General features: G+C 41.2%; 2 protein-coding genes across 4 annotated transcripts in view; both read right to left on the reverse strand.

The window, feature by feature from the left end:
• Positions 1 to 12,887, reverse strand: part of LOC121953307 (signal-induced proliferation-associated 1-like protein 1) — a 52,278-nt gene extending 39,391 nt beyond the window's left edge. For 2 of the 3 annotated variants that reach the window (XM_088087336.1, XM_042500313.2), the window contains exon 1: positions 12,708 to 12,887. The gene's annotated coding sequence lies outside the window, so the exon portion shown is untranslated. Of the gene's footprint in view, positions 1 to 12,576 lie in introns of all 3 variants that reach the window. The other variant, XM_042500314.2, reaches the window with a different exon arrangement.
• A 2,606-nt stretch (positions 12,888 to 15,493) lies between these two features.
• On the reverse strand, positions 15,494 to 17,890 carry gpx2 (glutathione peroxidase 2). The gene is made up of 2 exons (XM_042501209.2): positions 17,228 to 17,890; positions 15,494 to 16,245 (listed from the first exon to the last, which is right to left on the reverse strand). Exons 1-2 carry the CDS (start codon positions 17,447 to 17,449, stop codon positions 15,892 to 15,894), a joined length of 576 nt encoding a protein of 191 aa, XP_042357143.1. The 5' UTR covers positions 17,450 to 17,890; the 3' UTR covers positions 15,494 to 15,891.
• Between the last annotated feature and the right edge of the window lie 116 nt (positions 17,891 to 18,006).

Here is an 18,006-nt window from a genome sequence, read left to right on the forward strand (position 1 = left end):
AAAGATGCCCATCTGAAAAGTAGTGAACTTATGTGTTACAAAACAAATAGTCCCAGCTCAGCAAGGGGCTGGCACACGCCTCTGTCTGAGCCTCAAGTGTGTGTGTTGGGATGAAGCAGTTTCCATCAGTTGAGGATTAAAATAGAAGGGATGCGAGAGTAGCAGCAGTATAATTAACAGTGTTGATGCGAGGAGGAGGGCTGAGTGAATAGTTTGTGTGCTTGCCGTCTATAATTCCGCCTCTCCACGTGCCAGAAGACGGGGGATGGGGCTCAGCCGGGGGGGCCCGCCAAACACTTCCCAAGCCTGCTATTACTTCATTCTCTGATCACAGGCACTCACGAGCAAACCAAATCAAGAGTAAAGCCCGCAGTGCTGCTCACACATCTTATAAATCTAGCATGTTGAGATTCATTTTAAATGCTACATTGGATCGATGTCACATCAACGCGAGTGGCAGCAGAGTTTCAAAGCTGTAGGGATGTTGGAACAGGGATAAACAAGACTGGGTCAATGAAAATGTCATGTAGGTCTTGGTCTTTTGATTGTGCAAATGCTGCAGGAGATGAGGTATTTCGGCGTGACGCGTGCACCGCTGGCTGCTTGAGGCTGGGGGCATCCAGTGGTCACACACTCTGCATGCCAGAGAACCCTGCTGTGTGCATGTGTGTGCCCATCAGTGCACATTGGTCACTTGCCCAGTGCCAGTCCTAGCTGGGCCCACGCCAATAAAGCCATTTACTCGTGTGGCCCACGGCTACTTACAGTGGAAATAAAATGGAGGGAGTCAATAATATTCCTGAAAGTCATTATGCTTAGAGTACATATATCAATTGCTGGAATGCCAATCACATGGCCCCAGTGCTCCTATTGGAAACACCTTTAATTGTGTCACAAATTAGTGACTACATTTACATGTTACATATTTTTTCTTTATTTGGAGAAAGACAGTGTTCCTATAAAACGCCTATCATTGCTGATGAAAATGAAGATTTCTCTAATGTTCCTGTTCAGCCCTAACAGTGACTAACATGCCCTAACGTGTCTTTTGTACATGACAGAAAATGGCAAAGTTAAACAGCTAGAGTCGCTCGTCATTTTGCTTCTTTGAGTGAAAATAGGATTTCTTCCAATGTTTACACTGGTGGCAGACTTGTTTGGCAGTGTTTTCCCTCTTTCATTCCTTCAACCACTGTCTTGAAAAGGCTGGCATTGAGATATTTGTGCATATCCAAAAATGTATTGATATCCCCTTGTCATCACTCTTTGTCCCTTCTCTGAATTCAGAGGTTTTTGCGGGTCTGTGAACACAAGTGGAACTTTTTCTGACTATTAATTTTTCCCTAATTAGCAGTTTGTTGAGTTTAAGATGTGAGGTGAATAACTGAGGTAGAAACTGTTTATCACATTCAAGACTTCCTCCTTGCAATCGCTTTGTGGTCGGATCAATTAGAGCTGATCAGATTAGAGCAATGGACTCAGGGAGCATCTGCCTCGAAGGTGATTAAAATCAAACTCTCTTCTACTGCTGGTACACTGACCCTGTGCTAGACTGAAGTGTCCACGGTTTCCAGGGGAAAACACAGAGCAGCCCGTTTCATCTAAAGTAGTTCAGAAAAATAGACAACACTAAAACTACATGAATTAACAAACGGTTAAGTTTCACCTTTATCGCGCTTGGCGCTCTGCTGTTCCGCCTGTGCCCAGAATACACTTCGCCACAAAAGAAAGAGGGAGAGAGAGATGCAGCTCCAAAACTAGAAAATCTGTATGTGTCAGCAGGTGCTGATGTTTTGGTGATGCACCACAAATAAATGAATGTGTGGGAAACCCTGCAGTATACTGAGCTAACCGTGAAAAGGCAGGAGGCGCAAAGTGAGATAGAACCCCTAGTGAGACGCATGTTCTGTACTGTATACATGCCCAAATAATGCTATTATAACTTGAATAATACTGGCATATCCCACACATCTTAATCAGAAAATGCTACATTTGGGAAAAGGCTTAATTCAGTTAATCCAAATGGAATATGCTGTTTACATAACCTGAACCAAATCCAGCATGTTGTCATGTTGAGAATGATAGTGAATTATTAGTGTACATGTCGACCTAGTCACTGTTAAAATTGTAGCTCTGCTAGTGAGAGCGTAGGGCTTATAGGACAATAACGTTGGCTTCTCGGCTGTCTTGGGTTGGTGAGCCTCCAGGTCCTATTTGCTGTTATACTTGCTTGCAAGTCTTTAAAAGCTTTATCACTGTAATCAAACTGCAGCTGCAAGATTTTATTCATGGGCGTATTTGTCTGTAGTAAGTGCAAGTGTGTTTAGGATGAGGACCGGTCCAGGGTGAAAGACCTTGGGTCTTCATGTACAACTGTGTTTGAGCAGCAAGGTCAGTCGACGGTGGCCCGACAGATTCTCAAAGTGGAGGTGTCAATATGACAGATGCCTGTGATGTTTGGAAGTCATCCACTGCCCCGTCCTCTCACATCCTCTACCCAATTACACAGGTAGCAAACAAGCCAAAACGGAGGGGACTACAGAGACTGAATCCTGATTAGACCACCCTGACCACAGTAAAGTGCATTTTAATTTAATACAAACTCAGACTTCATCAAACGCTCAGAGAGAAAAACAGAGCCTGTGTGCCCCTGCCACACCAACCTTGTATTTGTTGCTAAAACACAGACACATTAACTGAATGCTCAGATCAGATAACAGCTCGGCAGGAGAAAAGAATGAAAACATTGTCGGCTACAAAGAAACGGATAGCTCACAGGGAACATGAAACCCACAATAAGAGCTCTTTGTGTTGCTAAAATGGCATTTTAAGAATGGAATACTTTGGGAATGACATGTTGGTTTGTTTTGCATTTTGACGGGGCTGTCGGGACAGGTTGTGGCAGGGTGATGTTATGGAAAGGGAGCAGTTGTGATGGCTTGATTAGGCAGATTGGGAAGGGTCGGGACCCTGCTGAACAGACATGAGAAACATGAGCCTCACTGCAGCAGCAGCATTGACCACAGGCTACTTAAAAGGCCCCCAGAGAATGCAATCAAATCTATCATAAGATGCTCTACACATCCTTTGGAGTTCATTTTCATCAGTCAAACTGAGCTATCAATCGATCAACAGCTGCTCGGCCAACAAATACACCTCTGTGGCAATCAGGGAAAAACACATCAACTAATTTGATCACAGAGATGAATAGCCATGACGAGATGCATTTCAGCTACACAAGGATTCCCCACAGACTAATATCGGTGACAGAGGAGCACCAGAGCGCTGCTAGGAAACAAAAGGATCCTTAGCTGACAGAGCAGCAGTCAAAAGGAGAACACGGCACAGAGTCAAGGTGAAAGCTTGATTAATATCCCCTCACACTGGCCAAATAGCTGCTGTGCTGCCACCAGACATTAATTGTGTGCCTAGCGTACAAGATGTACTCTACGGCTTTGTAATTAACCCTTTTGGGTTTGCAAGAATGAAGGCAGAAACACAGGATCTTGCCAGATAAGCGATTTAACAATGTAGCAGCATGGGCTGCAGTGCAGGGGACAGGAGGAAAGCTTCAGCGTGAGCTGACATAAGAACCAGCGCAGAGAAGAAGGGGGGCAACAAAGGAAGGGCTTATTATCCTGGCAGAGAACCTCAGGGGGATTCTCTGCCATGTCTCTGGAGAAGCCTGGCTGACTGTGTTGTCCCCTACAGCTTGGAGGGCAGCCTAATTCCCCCCACTGAGGACTCAGTGGAGAGCTCAGGTGTGCCTCCATAATCAGCATTATTTGGCAGAAATGGAAACTAGTTGCTAAATGTACACTTCTGCATGCAGAGAAACTAACATACTAGGTTTATACATTGATTGTATATTGTAGTATAAGGTACATAGTTTTATATTTTTACAGACGTAACACAACCAGCACATTATGTAAGTTTATAGTTTTAAATATTCACACAATAGTGCTAATTATCATTGTTGTATTTCTATATTATATTTGTACACACTCAGCACAAAATACATATTTGTAATTTCTAAATATTTACATACCGGTGCCAATTGTTTTTACTATTATTGTTGTGTTTCTATTTTATATTTTTACATACTTTGTGCTGGTATTTATTTCTACTTTCTATGATTCCCTACACTTGTCATCAGAGTGATGTAACAAACCACAACTTCCCCCCAGGATCATCAAAATATTTCTGATTCTGATTAACAAGGACAAAAAAAATCACAATAACAGCGTAGCAAAGTTCTACACATAAACCATTTTCAGTCATTGATTTTGGCACGTGTCCAGTGCATAGCCCAGTGCACTTCCAGTCCAATTATAAACAGTCAGGCCGCAGAGTTAATCAATTCATACAGAGTCATTTGGACTGCGATAAGTCAGCTAGTGTTGCATAACAGTGGTGCCCTGCTAAATCACAGTGTGTGCCAGAAAACCACAGTGCAAACCTGCACAGCGTTCTGCTGCTGGCCTGCACTGCACCGCACTTACTGGCACACTCTCGCCAGCTCTGCAACAGTGGTTTATTATGAGCAGGTTCCATGCAAGCCACATCTCATGTTAAACAGCAGCCCAGGGTGCAGTGTTTTCAATACTTTAGACACCAAAAGCCGAAAACACTACAGATTTTAAAACGCGTGACAGCAAAATGCAAGCAAATTAACTCTGCTATATTAATCAGACAGCATCAGACAGTTGTCCCAGTAATTCTTCAGTTTTAGTCTTGGTTCATGGATCCAGAGTGAAGCAGAATGCAATTAACACGCCCACCCTCCCCTTTATCCCCCCCGGCTGGCGATAATCAGGACTTTGCATCACCACAAGTCACAAAGCAGAAAAAATACATGCAAGTTTTGACTGGAGCTCTCTGTGACTCCCTCATTTGCATCTACCAGAGTGTTAGAGTTGGTATTTTTACAGCTGGTTTCTAGGCTCAGTTAAAAATCAGGCAAGAGGTGAACAACACCAGGATGTGTACAGTCACAGGTTTTCTCTTTCTAGTAGCAAACACTTCCTCCTAATCAGCATTCAAGGCAAATTTGCAAGAGTGCCATGTAAACACAAACATGGCAACAACAGCACCTCCCTAAGCACTAACGGTGATGATAGCTGCTGAACGGAGCCCTCTCAGAGCAATATTCCAGAGCTTCTACATGCATATGTTAGACAAACACGTGCCATCTTGATATTTACAAGACAACTTTTGGTCTCAAATGTGTTTCATGTGCAGCAAAGCAGGCAAGGTATCCAGGAACACATCAATGAAACACACAGGAAACAGGCAGCAAGAGAGGAAAGGCTGGGAAAGCAGCCATGTTTATTATTAACAGGCCCTATCTGCCCTTTGCACCTGGAGCAACATGGGAAAAAGACTATGGCCCAATTCGTCTTTATATGCTATGTAGCTTATTATTTTATCATCAATACTGAGTGGGTTTTTTTTTTTTGGTAAAGGCTGATGTAATAATACAGAGCTGCACAGACATACTGCAGCAGTGACAGTGGGACATTTCACTTCACTCAGTCCACCTGAACTTGTATTTGTTTAAAAAGTCATTTGAATCTAGCAGAGGACGCCTTTGCTTCACAGTGGTCTCATTCTTCTGTCGGCTTTACTGAGAGCAAAGCAGGAACTCACAGGGTGGAAATGGATTCCCTGGATCCAGAGCAAAGGATGTGGAATTTTGGAGCAATATGAGGAGGGATTTTTTGAGTTTCAGAGCAGGAAACAAAGCACGACACAAACTACAGAAGGAATGCTTTCACTTTTTCAGAGGACTTTTCACTCAGATTGTGCTCAGACAATTGTGTTTTCCAGGAAAAAACTTCACACGGTGTGCTATTATGCCAGCATTCCTGTTTTACTTCACAGCAGCCCAAGGTAAAAGTGGCTGCTGAAAGTAAGGAAAACAGTTGTAAGCATGCACAGGAATGAGGACAAGCTGAACAGACCTGTCTCTGCATTGAGATCTGTTTTGAGCTCAGCCATGACCAAGCCCTCACGCATTCCTGCCTGCTTCTCAGATTTCTGTCCACAGGAGGGACAACAGCAAAAAACCTCTCTGTTTTGTTTTTTGGGTTTTTTTTGTATGTGGAATTATTTTTCCACCGCTGCCCACGCAGGCTCTGCATGGGGCATGGGCCTGTAACTCTGCTTGATGTTTTGATTCTTCTCTGAGCAGAGCTCTGTAAGCCGTTCCAGAGAGTGTGTGCAGGCCAAGCACAGAAACAGTGTAGCAACTGGCAGACATGTCGAGACAATACCGAGCACGTCATCGCTGTGCGGCAGCGGAGATAGCCTGCGGCGGCACATCATCATCGTCAGAATTCCAGATTTCATTACGGGAATGTTTTTTTTTTTTTCTTCTCTCACTTTTTTTTTTTTTTTTTTTTTTAAGTGGTTGTTTGTCAAACAAACAACCACTTTTTTCTTCTCCATCTTCCGATCTCTAAGCTATGCCGTACTATTTTCGGCATGTATGAGGTTTGATGGGAGCAGAAAAGGGGAATTACACAGTGTCTGATCTCTGCATGACTGTGGGTTTTGGTTTGGGGTTGAGAGTTGGAAGCAGCATGACACAACCAGTCACAGAGAGGTTGCTGTAGTTCATGAGCATATGAGGAACAGACCACCAAATAGAGACCTAACTGTAGATAGGTAAGGTTACGATCATTTTCCAAAAGCAACGCTTTGCACCTGTCCCTCTCAGTGGTGAGGTGGGTGTACCATAGGGCTGAAATCAGCCAAAGAAAATCTAGCATTACTGAAATTCTATCTACTCTTCAACCAATCGATTGGTCGATCAGGGAAAAAGGTTTGCACGTTATCTCTATATTGACACGTGGTAGCATTTTGTGTCCTTTAAAGAATTTTTTCTTGTCGACATTCACCATAGACTGTATATAATGATAGACGACGCCCCTGCTAGTGAGGCTAAAATATCCAGGATACGGGCGTAGTCATCTGGTAATCTGGTCATGTCAGTGAGAGGTGAATTCTACGCAGTAGCGATATCTGAGGTGGGGGAGTTCCCGTCAAAACACCCGTCCGACCAGTCGCAAGCAACCCCATTAAAGGCGAGGACATGGATTGGCTGTCACAGCTATCAATAATGGCGGAAAATCCCCTTTTTGTAGAATTAAATAACTAATTAAAAATGAAGTTATCATTAAAAGAATCACATGAACAAACATCAGTGTGATGAGAACTACCTTCGGTAACAGAAACAATATTTTGAAAACATTTATTTCGCAAGTACTTTGAGTTTTTAGTTTGGCCTATATCCCATTCACTAACATGGAGGGGTGGGCTTTGTGACCTATACTGCAGACAGACACTAGGGGGCAATTGAGAGCGAAAAGTTACACTTCGGGTTGAACTGTCATGTTGTCCATCTTTATATACAGTCTATAGGATTAACACTTTCCCAGGGTCAAGTAAACTCTGTGTTCAGGAATGCCTTGAGTGAAAAATAAATGTGATCACCACTGTAATATTATGTAAAATAAAGTGAACTATGACACTTTTCCACCTAAGCTGCATGTCCCGCCTAACTAAGCGTTCAGCTGGGAAAAGCCTTATTAAAGCAACACCAGCTATTGTCCCACCACCACAAACTCTGTGTGTCTTGCTCCTATGTAGGAGAGGTGGGGCCCTTTGCATATCCCCAGGAGCCTATTGTCTCATAATCCGCCCATGTTTACAACTAGGTAGATTACCAAGGAGGAGGTGAGTATACTCTCCTATATATTCCAATGGCTTTTTGGCTCATAGGTGGGTATACTATAAATGGCCAGAAAAAGAGATGGGTATACCCGAAAACCTGTGTATAACCTCGACTACACCAGTTGTCCAACTACTGAACTCAGAGCATCTGCAAGCCCCACACAATCTCCAGCACAGATGATTACAGTGTCCAAACTGCCATGCTTTTTTTTTGCGAGGTAAAAATTCCCCAAACTTTGAGGCAGGTGGGGTGAACAGGAGGGGAATTTTCCTTTGTCTGCACGCATTTACTGTGTGACGGTGCACTGAAAAGGGATTACATCATCACTATTGTAGCTTCCGAGCCCTCTGCTTTCCTCTATTGGCTGGTATACAGTGGACCGTCCGATCCAGACAAAGACAGAGCATTCCAACAGTTTAGCAAGCAGGAAACGCGGACCACTAGTCACACCTCATTATAATCAAACTCATCAACCCCCCTCAGTTACCAGCAAAAAGACACTCACACAGAAAAACTGCTGGAGGCCATATTACCATCAAGTCATTTGACTTCTGAGTATGGGCTGACTAATATCGGCCAGACGCATCACTCATGTTAAAACTGATGGTGCTTCCCTTTTTTTCCTTGATGTATTTCAAGCTATTACTGAACGCTGTGTCAAAACTCATGACTCACTTTGTGTCTCTGATAGAATAAACAAGCATGAAGACACTGGCCTTGCAGCTGACACTGGCAGCGTTGGTGTACCAGATCATCCAGGGTCACATCTGAAGGTCTGTTTAGTTTGACGCCGAGTCTGTCATCAGTAACAGGCAGCTAGAGGTGACAGGGGTAGCAGCCAGTCAGTTGTTACTGCTTGTTTCCAAAAGATGAGGTCAAGAAGTTAAAAAATTATGCAACTGTAAAAAGGAGCAGTATGCAGAATTTAGTGGCATCTAGCCTTGAGGACTGCAGATTGCAACCTGCTGAAACTTTTGTTTCAAGCATGCTCCCCTGGTTAGGATTCCTATAGCGTTACTGTTCAGGGACTTTTACAGCAGAGGTGTCTTCCTCTTAAAATGACAGACCAGGTGATTGGAACCAATAAAAAACATCAAATAAAGCAGTTTCAAGTTACACATCAGTGTTTCTCCCATGTGGTTTGGCTCATCGCAACATCTAGTGTGAGCTCACCTTTATTCTCTGTTAACTTAAAATCCTGAAGGTTTTTACTGAGGGACAAATTATCCGCAGAGGTCTCTTTGAAACATATAGACCAGGTGATTTAAACCGGTGAAAATACTGAATAAAGCAGTTTTTACATTATACATGTTTTTCCAATGCTGTTCGGCTTGTCGCAGAAGGGTTGCTTACTATGGTGGACGACGTGAAAACGCTGAACACAAACTTGTTATCTAGAGCCAGTTTTTGGTTTGTCCGTTCTGGGCTACTGTAGAAACATGTGTGGTGCCATATGTCAGACTACACAGACATAAACAGCTCATTTTAAAAGGTACAAAAACACAACGATTCTTATTTTCAGGTGATTATACACAAAAAAAAATATGCTTATTTATTATATTCCATTTCTGCTATTATATCCACCTAAATCTGACACACTGGACCTTCAAAACTTTCTGAGGGTAACCCAGGACACAGCACATCACTGTGAAAAGAGTGCAGTCAAGAACCTACTCTATGATCATCAAACCACTAAAGAATAAATGCACTTTAAACCTGAGAATTAATCATAACAATAATCTCATTATTCCTTATAAAATGTAAACAGTTAATTTAAGCATTTCATGATGGCCACTTAGCATAATTGCCACCCACACATTCCGAAATGGCAAATTATAAAGCAGCACAATGCTCCTCTTGTTGTTGTCTTTTATCTTTGCTCGAGCTATTCCCTTCGAGCCGATGCACAAGAGACAAAAGAAACATAAGCTCAACTTAGCAACAGGAAGCTTCCCTCCGTACACGTTTGAAAGACTCTACGACAAATGAAGCACAACAACAATTGTGATTGTTGTGTGAGAAGTATGATGCAAAAAAGAGAAAATAGAAACACCGTCCTTCAGTCGTAAACCAGGGGGAGGAATATTTCTGCTGATAAGAAATGTGAGAAGCAATGGCTTCTTTTTTCTCAAGGAACAATCATGATTAGAGTTTGCATTTAGATGAAAATATATCACACAGGTCGTCTTAGGGCTGCAACGTGACCATTTTCAATCTTGATTAATCCGTTGATTATTTTCTCAATTAATCAATTAGTTGTTTGGAATTTAGAAATTCAGAAAATGATGAAAATGTCAATTAGTGTTTTCTAAAGCCCAAGATGAGGTCCCTAAATGTCTTGTTTGGTCCACAATTCAAAGATATTCATTTTGCTGTCATAGAGGAACGCAGAAACTAGAAAATACACATATTTAAAAAGCTGGAATTAGAGAGTTTTTACCTTTTTTAGATTATATATATATACTCAACTCAATTACTCAGTCATCAAATTAGTTGGCGATTCATTTAAAAACTGACAACTAATTGATCGAACATTGCAGCTCTAGGCCTCATGCTTCTATGGCTGCAAACTAGTCCCCCTAGATGAGATATTTAAAGGCACACATTCAGTCATGTTTTATCTTAACCTTGAAAGTTTTTTTTTGTCAGTAGCATTAAACACAGACTTTTTGGCCCTTTGTGGCAGATTAAAAGAGAGCATGAACACTTCCCCCTTACAGTGATATAAAGCTGCTGCATTTGAGTTAGATTAATTCTCTAGAAGAAATCCCATCAGAGAAAGCAAGATGCAGTCCGGTGTGAATAATAGCCACGATTTAGACGGGACAAAGCTGAGATCAGACTTACTAGTAAAAAAAAATTGCAGTGCAGTGTGTGATCAGTCATGCCCACCACAGGTCAGCTAAGCCTATCAAGAATGCCAAAAATCCTTGATCCCTGCCAAATCCTAAACTCCAAAGCTTCCTTTTTTTTCACCCGACTCGTGCCAAGTTAGCCAACTCCAACAAGCTACAGAAGAAGCTCAAGTCAGAGTGGAACCCAATGTTGCACCTGCATAGCTGTAACTGGATTGTTACTGCTGATATTTTGTGAATACGCTCATTAAGGACCCAGTGTTGCATGTTTGCACTTTGAAAGTTTGGCACAGTTTCCCGCTGGTTGCTATTTAAACAAACCTCTGTTTGCCTTGTTGCCCCGCATTAACAAATCTTTCCTAATCTGTGGTCTGTGTCCTCTATCAATTCCAAAAAGTCACTATGTGCTAGGGGTGACGGAAAAAATCGGTATACTATCGCGATATATTGTGTGGCAATATTGCATAAATACATGAACCGCAAGTATTGATATTTTTGTATATAATGTATTAATGTTGCAAGTACAAATTTGACTTTTGGTAGCCTACTAGACTAATAAAAACAAATAACTTTCTCAGTCCAAGAGATACTATGTGCTGTAATAAAAAGTTTTGAAACTTGAGCAAATTGGCTTAATTTCTTTCAAAACAGGCAGGAGGCATTGCGCATAAAAAGAGAAGAAATTACCCAAAAATTAGCAAGAAATTAGTATACAGTACAAGAAAATTAGGAAAATAAATAAATGCATAAAAATAAGTAGAAGAAATAAAAACAATAATAATAAAAAAATAAAAGATCTGAAAAAGTGCTTGAATATATTAATTCTGTAACATAATTTTAAATTATGATGTGTAGCTATATATTTTTTAATTCTTTTTGGTATCTATTTTTAATATGGAGATTTTTATTTATTTATTTATTAGCATTTTTCTTTTTCCCTATTGTCCCCTTTCTTTTTTTTTGTAAAATGTCTAAATCATGTGATTTCTTGCAGTTCATAGAAAAAGTTGCTCATTGCCTTTTTCCATGTTTTTGAAAGAAATTGCACCAATCTACTCAGATTGGTTGTTGAAATTCTTGTTAAAGGTGTCTCAAAGCAGCACAAGAAAAGTGATGTACCCCCAGGTTTCAAAGGTTTGATTTGCAGGTGAAAAGGGGCAATAAGTTTCCAAGTGTCACAATATAGCCTATGTTGTCACAACACTTAGCAGACTACCAAACATTTAAATTGCAGTAGTACTGTATGGTGACCTAAGTATAGTGATAATATTGTATGGGGGGCTCTGGTGATTCCCACCCGACTATATACCACAAAAAGCAGGTTTGGTATATGTATTCTGCACAATAGGCTATGTATGAAATAAATCAGCAAAATGATGGTTTTTGTTTGGGTATTAACTGATCAAAATGCCATGGGGTAGACAGAATTTAAAACATTTAAACATATTGATTGAAATCTACCAAACTCCCATACAATCATCTTGGCATTATCAGTCCAACAAGACTGTAAACATATCAGCACTCAGAGCCACGCAGATGTGGCACGAGGAAATCACCTGCCTGAACTGAAACCACTCCTCGTGTGGCAACCATGCTGAAAAAAATACAGCTTTTCGGGTGGTGACAGTTACACAAGGAGACACATGTCGCATGTAGTGGTGTAACCTAGTGTGCACGACAGGGCTACCACCTGTAAATCGTCTCCCCAAAGCAGTGCAGAGAACAATGCCCTTGACATATGTAGCGACGCCGAGGATGTATATGTTGACAGCTCCAGTGATAGTCGGGTTGAAACGTTTCTTACCGAGTCCACTTCGTCTGCCACCAGCCCTATTAGTTAAAAACACAGTGGCACTGATTGCGCACTGGCTCCACAATGCACCTTCACACAGCACAAAGATGAGCTTTGTCCACAGACAGTCGACAGATGTGTGTACCGTGAACAACACCCCGCACATGAGCAGCACCACGTTCCCGACTCACCTTTCCTCCTCTCCGCCTCGAGCTTTCGGATGTCATACAATACGAAGCGGGTTTTCCTCCTTTTGTTTCAACTCGTAACAAGGTCCCTCTGTTTAAGTCCGACACACAAACTGCGCAGCGCTCCTCCTTACCTTCTCGGGGAACGTGTCCACTCCGGTTCAGGCAGAAAATGCGCCGGTGTCGTCCTCCCGAAGGCAACTTGGAAGTTTGATAGAAAGTTACGGGTTTGCCTCGCTGCGCTATGCAGCTGCTGGAGGGATGAGATCATTCAGGCAGCCTTCCCCCTCCTCTCCCTCTCTCTCTCTCTCTCTCTCTCAGTCTCTCTCTTTGCCCCGGAGTCTCGCGAGAAGGCTTCTTGGGAAAGCAAACGTTTCCGTGGCAACAGTGCTCACCTGTAGTGGGTCGACGGAAAGGAGGGGAAATGCAGACCTCTCACTCTGCCCTGAAAACAAAGGTTGTAAACTCTGCAGGCTAATAGCTTCCCTCCCAGTTTTTAGGTTACTGGTTTAAACTTTTATTTGCACCTTTTTCTCTGTAGGTCCAGTCACACACCTTTTATTCATTTTCTGGCTTATTATATTTAAGTTTGGTAAACATTTGAATAGTTCACATGCTGAATTATTTTGCTGAAAGGAACAGTTCAACCCCAAATTTAATGCATGCATGCATGTATATTTTTACCATTTACCTGTAGTACTATTTATTAATCTTGGTTGTTCTTGTGTGAGTTGTCAAGTGTTGGAGATATCGGCCGGAGAGATGCTGCCTTCAATCAAATATAATGGAACTAGATGGCACTAAGTTTTGGCTCAAAATGCCGAAAAAAAATACATTTGAAAAACTCGACAGCAATGTCTCTTTTCTGTAATCATGACCCAGTTACTTAAGATAATCCACAGACCTTATGGTGAGCATTTTTGTGTAGGAACTATTTTCTTTCTGCATCTACACCCACCAAACCTATCACTGTTCCAAAGGAAGAGTGCATCTACTCATAAAAGAGAGCCTTGTGCTAAACATTAATGGCATCCTTCTTGGCTGACCTGTAACGTTAGTTAGCTCAGTGGTGCTAGGTGAGCTAGCAGTAGATGCACGCTTGAGTAGTCGCATGTGGGAACTATTTTCTTTCTACTGAACTACACAAATGAACCATATCACCATGCAGAAGGAAGTGCACATCTAATGCTAGATTCACTGAGCAAGCTTAAGTTACAGCTCAGTCAGGGATATGCATGCATCCATCTCCGCGGTGACACCGTTGGTGGGTGTAGTTCAGTATGAAGAAGAGAGTTCCTACATGAAACTGCTCACAACAAGGTGTGTGGATTATTTTGATTATCTTGAGTTTTTCATTTTTTATTTTTATTTTTTTCAACTTTGAGAACCACAAACCGTTTGCAACCTAGTTCAATTATATTGGAGAGGAGGCAGGTATCTTTAGAGCCAATATCTCCAACACTAGGGAGCTCACACCAAAACAATCTAGACTGATAAATAGTGCTACAGGTAGGATAGATTTATTTTTTTCATTTTATTTATTTTTTTAATTTTGGGATGAATTGTCCCTTTAAATTTTACTTTTCCACTGACAATGATGAAATGTGGCGCAAAACCCACTGACCTGTTGCTAATGGGAAACTAGACACCTTTGACTTACTGCTGCAAATATCTTGCTAATTAAAGTTGGAAAAATTGAGATAACATTCAAAGCATTTCCTCTTAATTTAAACTTTAACAATGTCATACAGTGCCTATGGTATAGAAATGTGTGCTATTAGTCAGAAGATTTTGCTGCACCTACACACAGGGTTATTTGGACCAAAATACATGCAAATCAAAAGTATTATGGAGAACGAGGTCACCACTTTTCATCCATGTATTGTCCTCATATGTCCTGTTATATTTTTCTTTTTTAGAACGCCTGCCTTATGAAAATGATCCTCTGGGATAAATTAAGTTTTTGAAATTGAAGTGAATATGTGATGAGGTTTTATTTATTTTTTTGAGAATTTAATTGAGTGATTCATCGCTCAGACATAAACTATCTTTGGTGATATTTTTCTGCAAGCTGGGTGTGCGGGGGAGCAGTGCAGAGGGTGGAGGAGAGGCCCCGGGTATTCCTCCTCCAATATTTGCTGCTTCTAATAGGCAACATTACTCACCTGCCTGTCAGCCACAGACCAGGAGGCCTGTGGGAAACATATTAATCAAATGACTTCATGTATCACGACAACACAAATATTCAAATGTGATATGCAAAGACAGTGAGTCAGGCTATCTACAAACGGAAATAAAATCCTGTCAGGTGACTGAGTGTTTCACCGCTGTCCCCACAGCAACCTGCCAAAGACATTAGAGCCCTGCCTGGCCTGTGTAGCCTGTGGCTCTGACATCATCGGCTGATGTGGATGTGAGCGGATGTGCAGAAAATCTACTGCTAATCTGCAGACCTTGCAAACAATGAACACAGTGCATAGAAAATTAAAGCTGGATAAGAGCTCATTACATGGTGACAAGGTCAATGCTCTTGTAAATGCATTATTTAGGACTTGTCTTCAAGCGTCACTGTGGTGGTAAAGCATTCCTGCAGTTGTACAGGCCACTGGTGTCAGCAAATCTGACTTGGAAATCCAGTGAATTGGTGGAAAACGAAGAGCTCAACAAATAAAGAATGAATCAGCAAGCTAGAGGATGCATAATGCAGAGGAATTGCCTGTGAGCTTTTTAATGTGCAATGACAACATGCATCATAATTTCACATCTTTTTCACTGGATCTCACGCCTCATTACTATGCCTACACAGAGTCCTTTCAGACATGACAATATCTATTCTTGTCAACCGAGGCACACATCTCTAAAGCAGGTGCCTCACTGGCTATATCATCCATCTGAAAGAAGATACACCACTAAGAGTGTGTATGGGTTTTTAGGGTTTTATTCCAGTGCAAACATTTTGGGAGTGTATGTGAGCAGAATGTTAATTCCTGCAAGCATGACAGAAGTTATCTATCTGTATGATCAAATCTGTAGCACCATCTGCTGGCCAGACTGAGATATGACAAGAAGACACAGAAGAATATACTTGGCTTTTCAAGTGATCATTTCTATAAAGCATGCCCATTTTTGTACTTTAAAATTCTTTTGACATATATTTAATTCATTCCTCCACTACTCCTAAGCACTTATATGACCTCAGATAATATTCCCTCAGCTTTCAGAATATCACCCTCATTTAATAAGGCTTCAAAGTGTGGAGGACAGCATATCAGCTTTGACTGTGATGGATGAGAAGTCATTAAGAGGTGGAGGCTATTCTTAGGTCTTGGTTAATCTTAAAAGTCTTTGAATATCAGGCTCTATGTCAATAGTGGGGAACTTTTTGCTGTATCTTTTAAAGGGCTCTCCCTCTGGTCCAATGAGGAATTTCTCAAAGTTCCACGAGACATCGGTCCTGCTGACGGGACTCCAAACCAGAAATTTAGGATCCTGCATGAGGGAGATGGGGTCGTCATCGGGATAGGGGAGCTTGTCTTTAAGGTAAGCAAAGACCGGATGTGTGTTCGTCCCGTTGACTTCACACTTCTCAAAGATGGTAAAGCTGGGCTGAAAGCCGCCGCCTGGTCGCACGTGCTGCAGGGAATTCAAGATCTCTCCATTTCTGCAGTTCTCCTGCAAAACACAAGTGTTTGTTTTCATGTCGTCCAGATATTTAATACTCCACAGCAAGTGTCGTGGTTTGCTTGGTAATAACAGGAATTAGGCTGATTATACTGTAACAAACAAATTCACTCTCTATAGGAGTGTCAGACAGATACTTAAAATATAATTGCAGAGTCAAAGATAAAGTACCAGCTACAGTTTTTACACTATGCAATCATAATGGTCTTTTAAATTATTTTACAATAGAGATGCTTGATAATGGTAAACGGTAAATGTGGCATGTCATTAGTATTGGCAGAGAAAGGCTTTGAAATTGAATATCGGCATTGGTCCAAAATGAACATTTTTGCCAATATGCTAGTCAATAAGATGACGCTTTAATTATGCAATAGCTGAAATAGGTCAAATTTGCCTTGGTTGAGACTATTTTTTGTCTTTGGGAGAACATCATCAAAGCCTGTTAAAGTAAGATGGATTTCACAGTTTGGTTTTAAAATGTTACAGAATTTTTTTTTATTTACATGTAATCCAAGGTTAAGGAGTAGTTTTACCCAGTGAATATGTACATTTTGAAAAGCATTGTATTTTATGCCTCAATCTGCCAGTGGGTGATAAATGTAGGCATAATAATGTTAATTTGACCTTGAGATACTTAATATTCTGTGCTATTAGATGGAGAAAAAAATGTGGGCTTATATCGGCATATTTTGGAGGTGAAATGAATGAATGAAAGAAATATAATGTATCAAGAAAAAAGAAGAAACAAAAAAAAATCTAGATCCTGTATAAACTCATAGAAAAATGGACTTAAATAGGCTTTAAACAGAATTCCAGTGAAGCATAAAATGCATTTTACATCCACAGAAAACACAGGATTGGGTGAAGTTTTGTATTAACAACTGAAATGAATAATAAAGCATCATCGGTATATTGAGTAATTTAATAAGATTTCAGACCTATATCAAGACTAGATATTGAGGGGTCAACTGACCTGGTATCCAAACTGGTTACAGGGAAAACCCAGGACCACCAACCGATGTGGGTACTTGCTCTGAAGCTGGTTGAGCTCGCTGAAGTCCCGGGTGGTGGTGCCTCAGAGCGAGGCCACATTCTCTATCAGGACCACTCGTCCCCGATACACATTGAAATCAACCGAGTCCCCTTCCAGCGTGGTGGCTCTCAGGTCGTAGAAGGTCTTGGCGATGAACGTCATCTCGACTTCTGTGCTTCCTCACTGGAGGCGGACGGGATCTCAACGTGTGACTGTATCCAACTGCTCGGTCACCTGACTCACTGCCTTTCATGGGTGTCGAATGGCTCTGCAAGAAACTGATCCACACCTGACATACAACACTCTTCGTTTCAGATGAATCGATAGAATTAATTGTAAAACCACACAAGTACATGAGTAGTTTTTGCATGGTTTACTATCATGTGTGTTATTCTATTGTGGAAAAGCTTTGAAAAATGTGTACATATTTTGAATTTCTTTGAACCCAAACGTGCTGTTAATTATTGTGATTCTTTTAATAATCAAATATTATAATGAGTATGTATTCACATTCTATGTCCAAAGAAAAAATGGGGAAATGCCATGTATTATGGCTTATGTTCTGCCTCATGGTATCTCTACGAAATGTATCAGTTTTCTCAGTCATCAAAAATTTAAGCGTGTGATCACCTGTCTTTCACAGCTGGTGATGAAAAATAAATGAACCTACTATCTGAACCCTACATGGACCTAACTGACACCTAACTTCACTCTCAGTC

Source organism: Plectropomus leopardus, chromosome 14, assembly GCF_026936395.1.
Source record: "Plectropomus leopardus strain MGB_pleo_1.0 chromosome 14, ASM2693639v1, whole genome shotgun sequence".
Lineage (NCBI taxonomy): Eukaryota > Metazoa > Chordata > Actinopteri > Perciformes > Serranidae > Plectropomus > Plectropomus leopardus.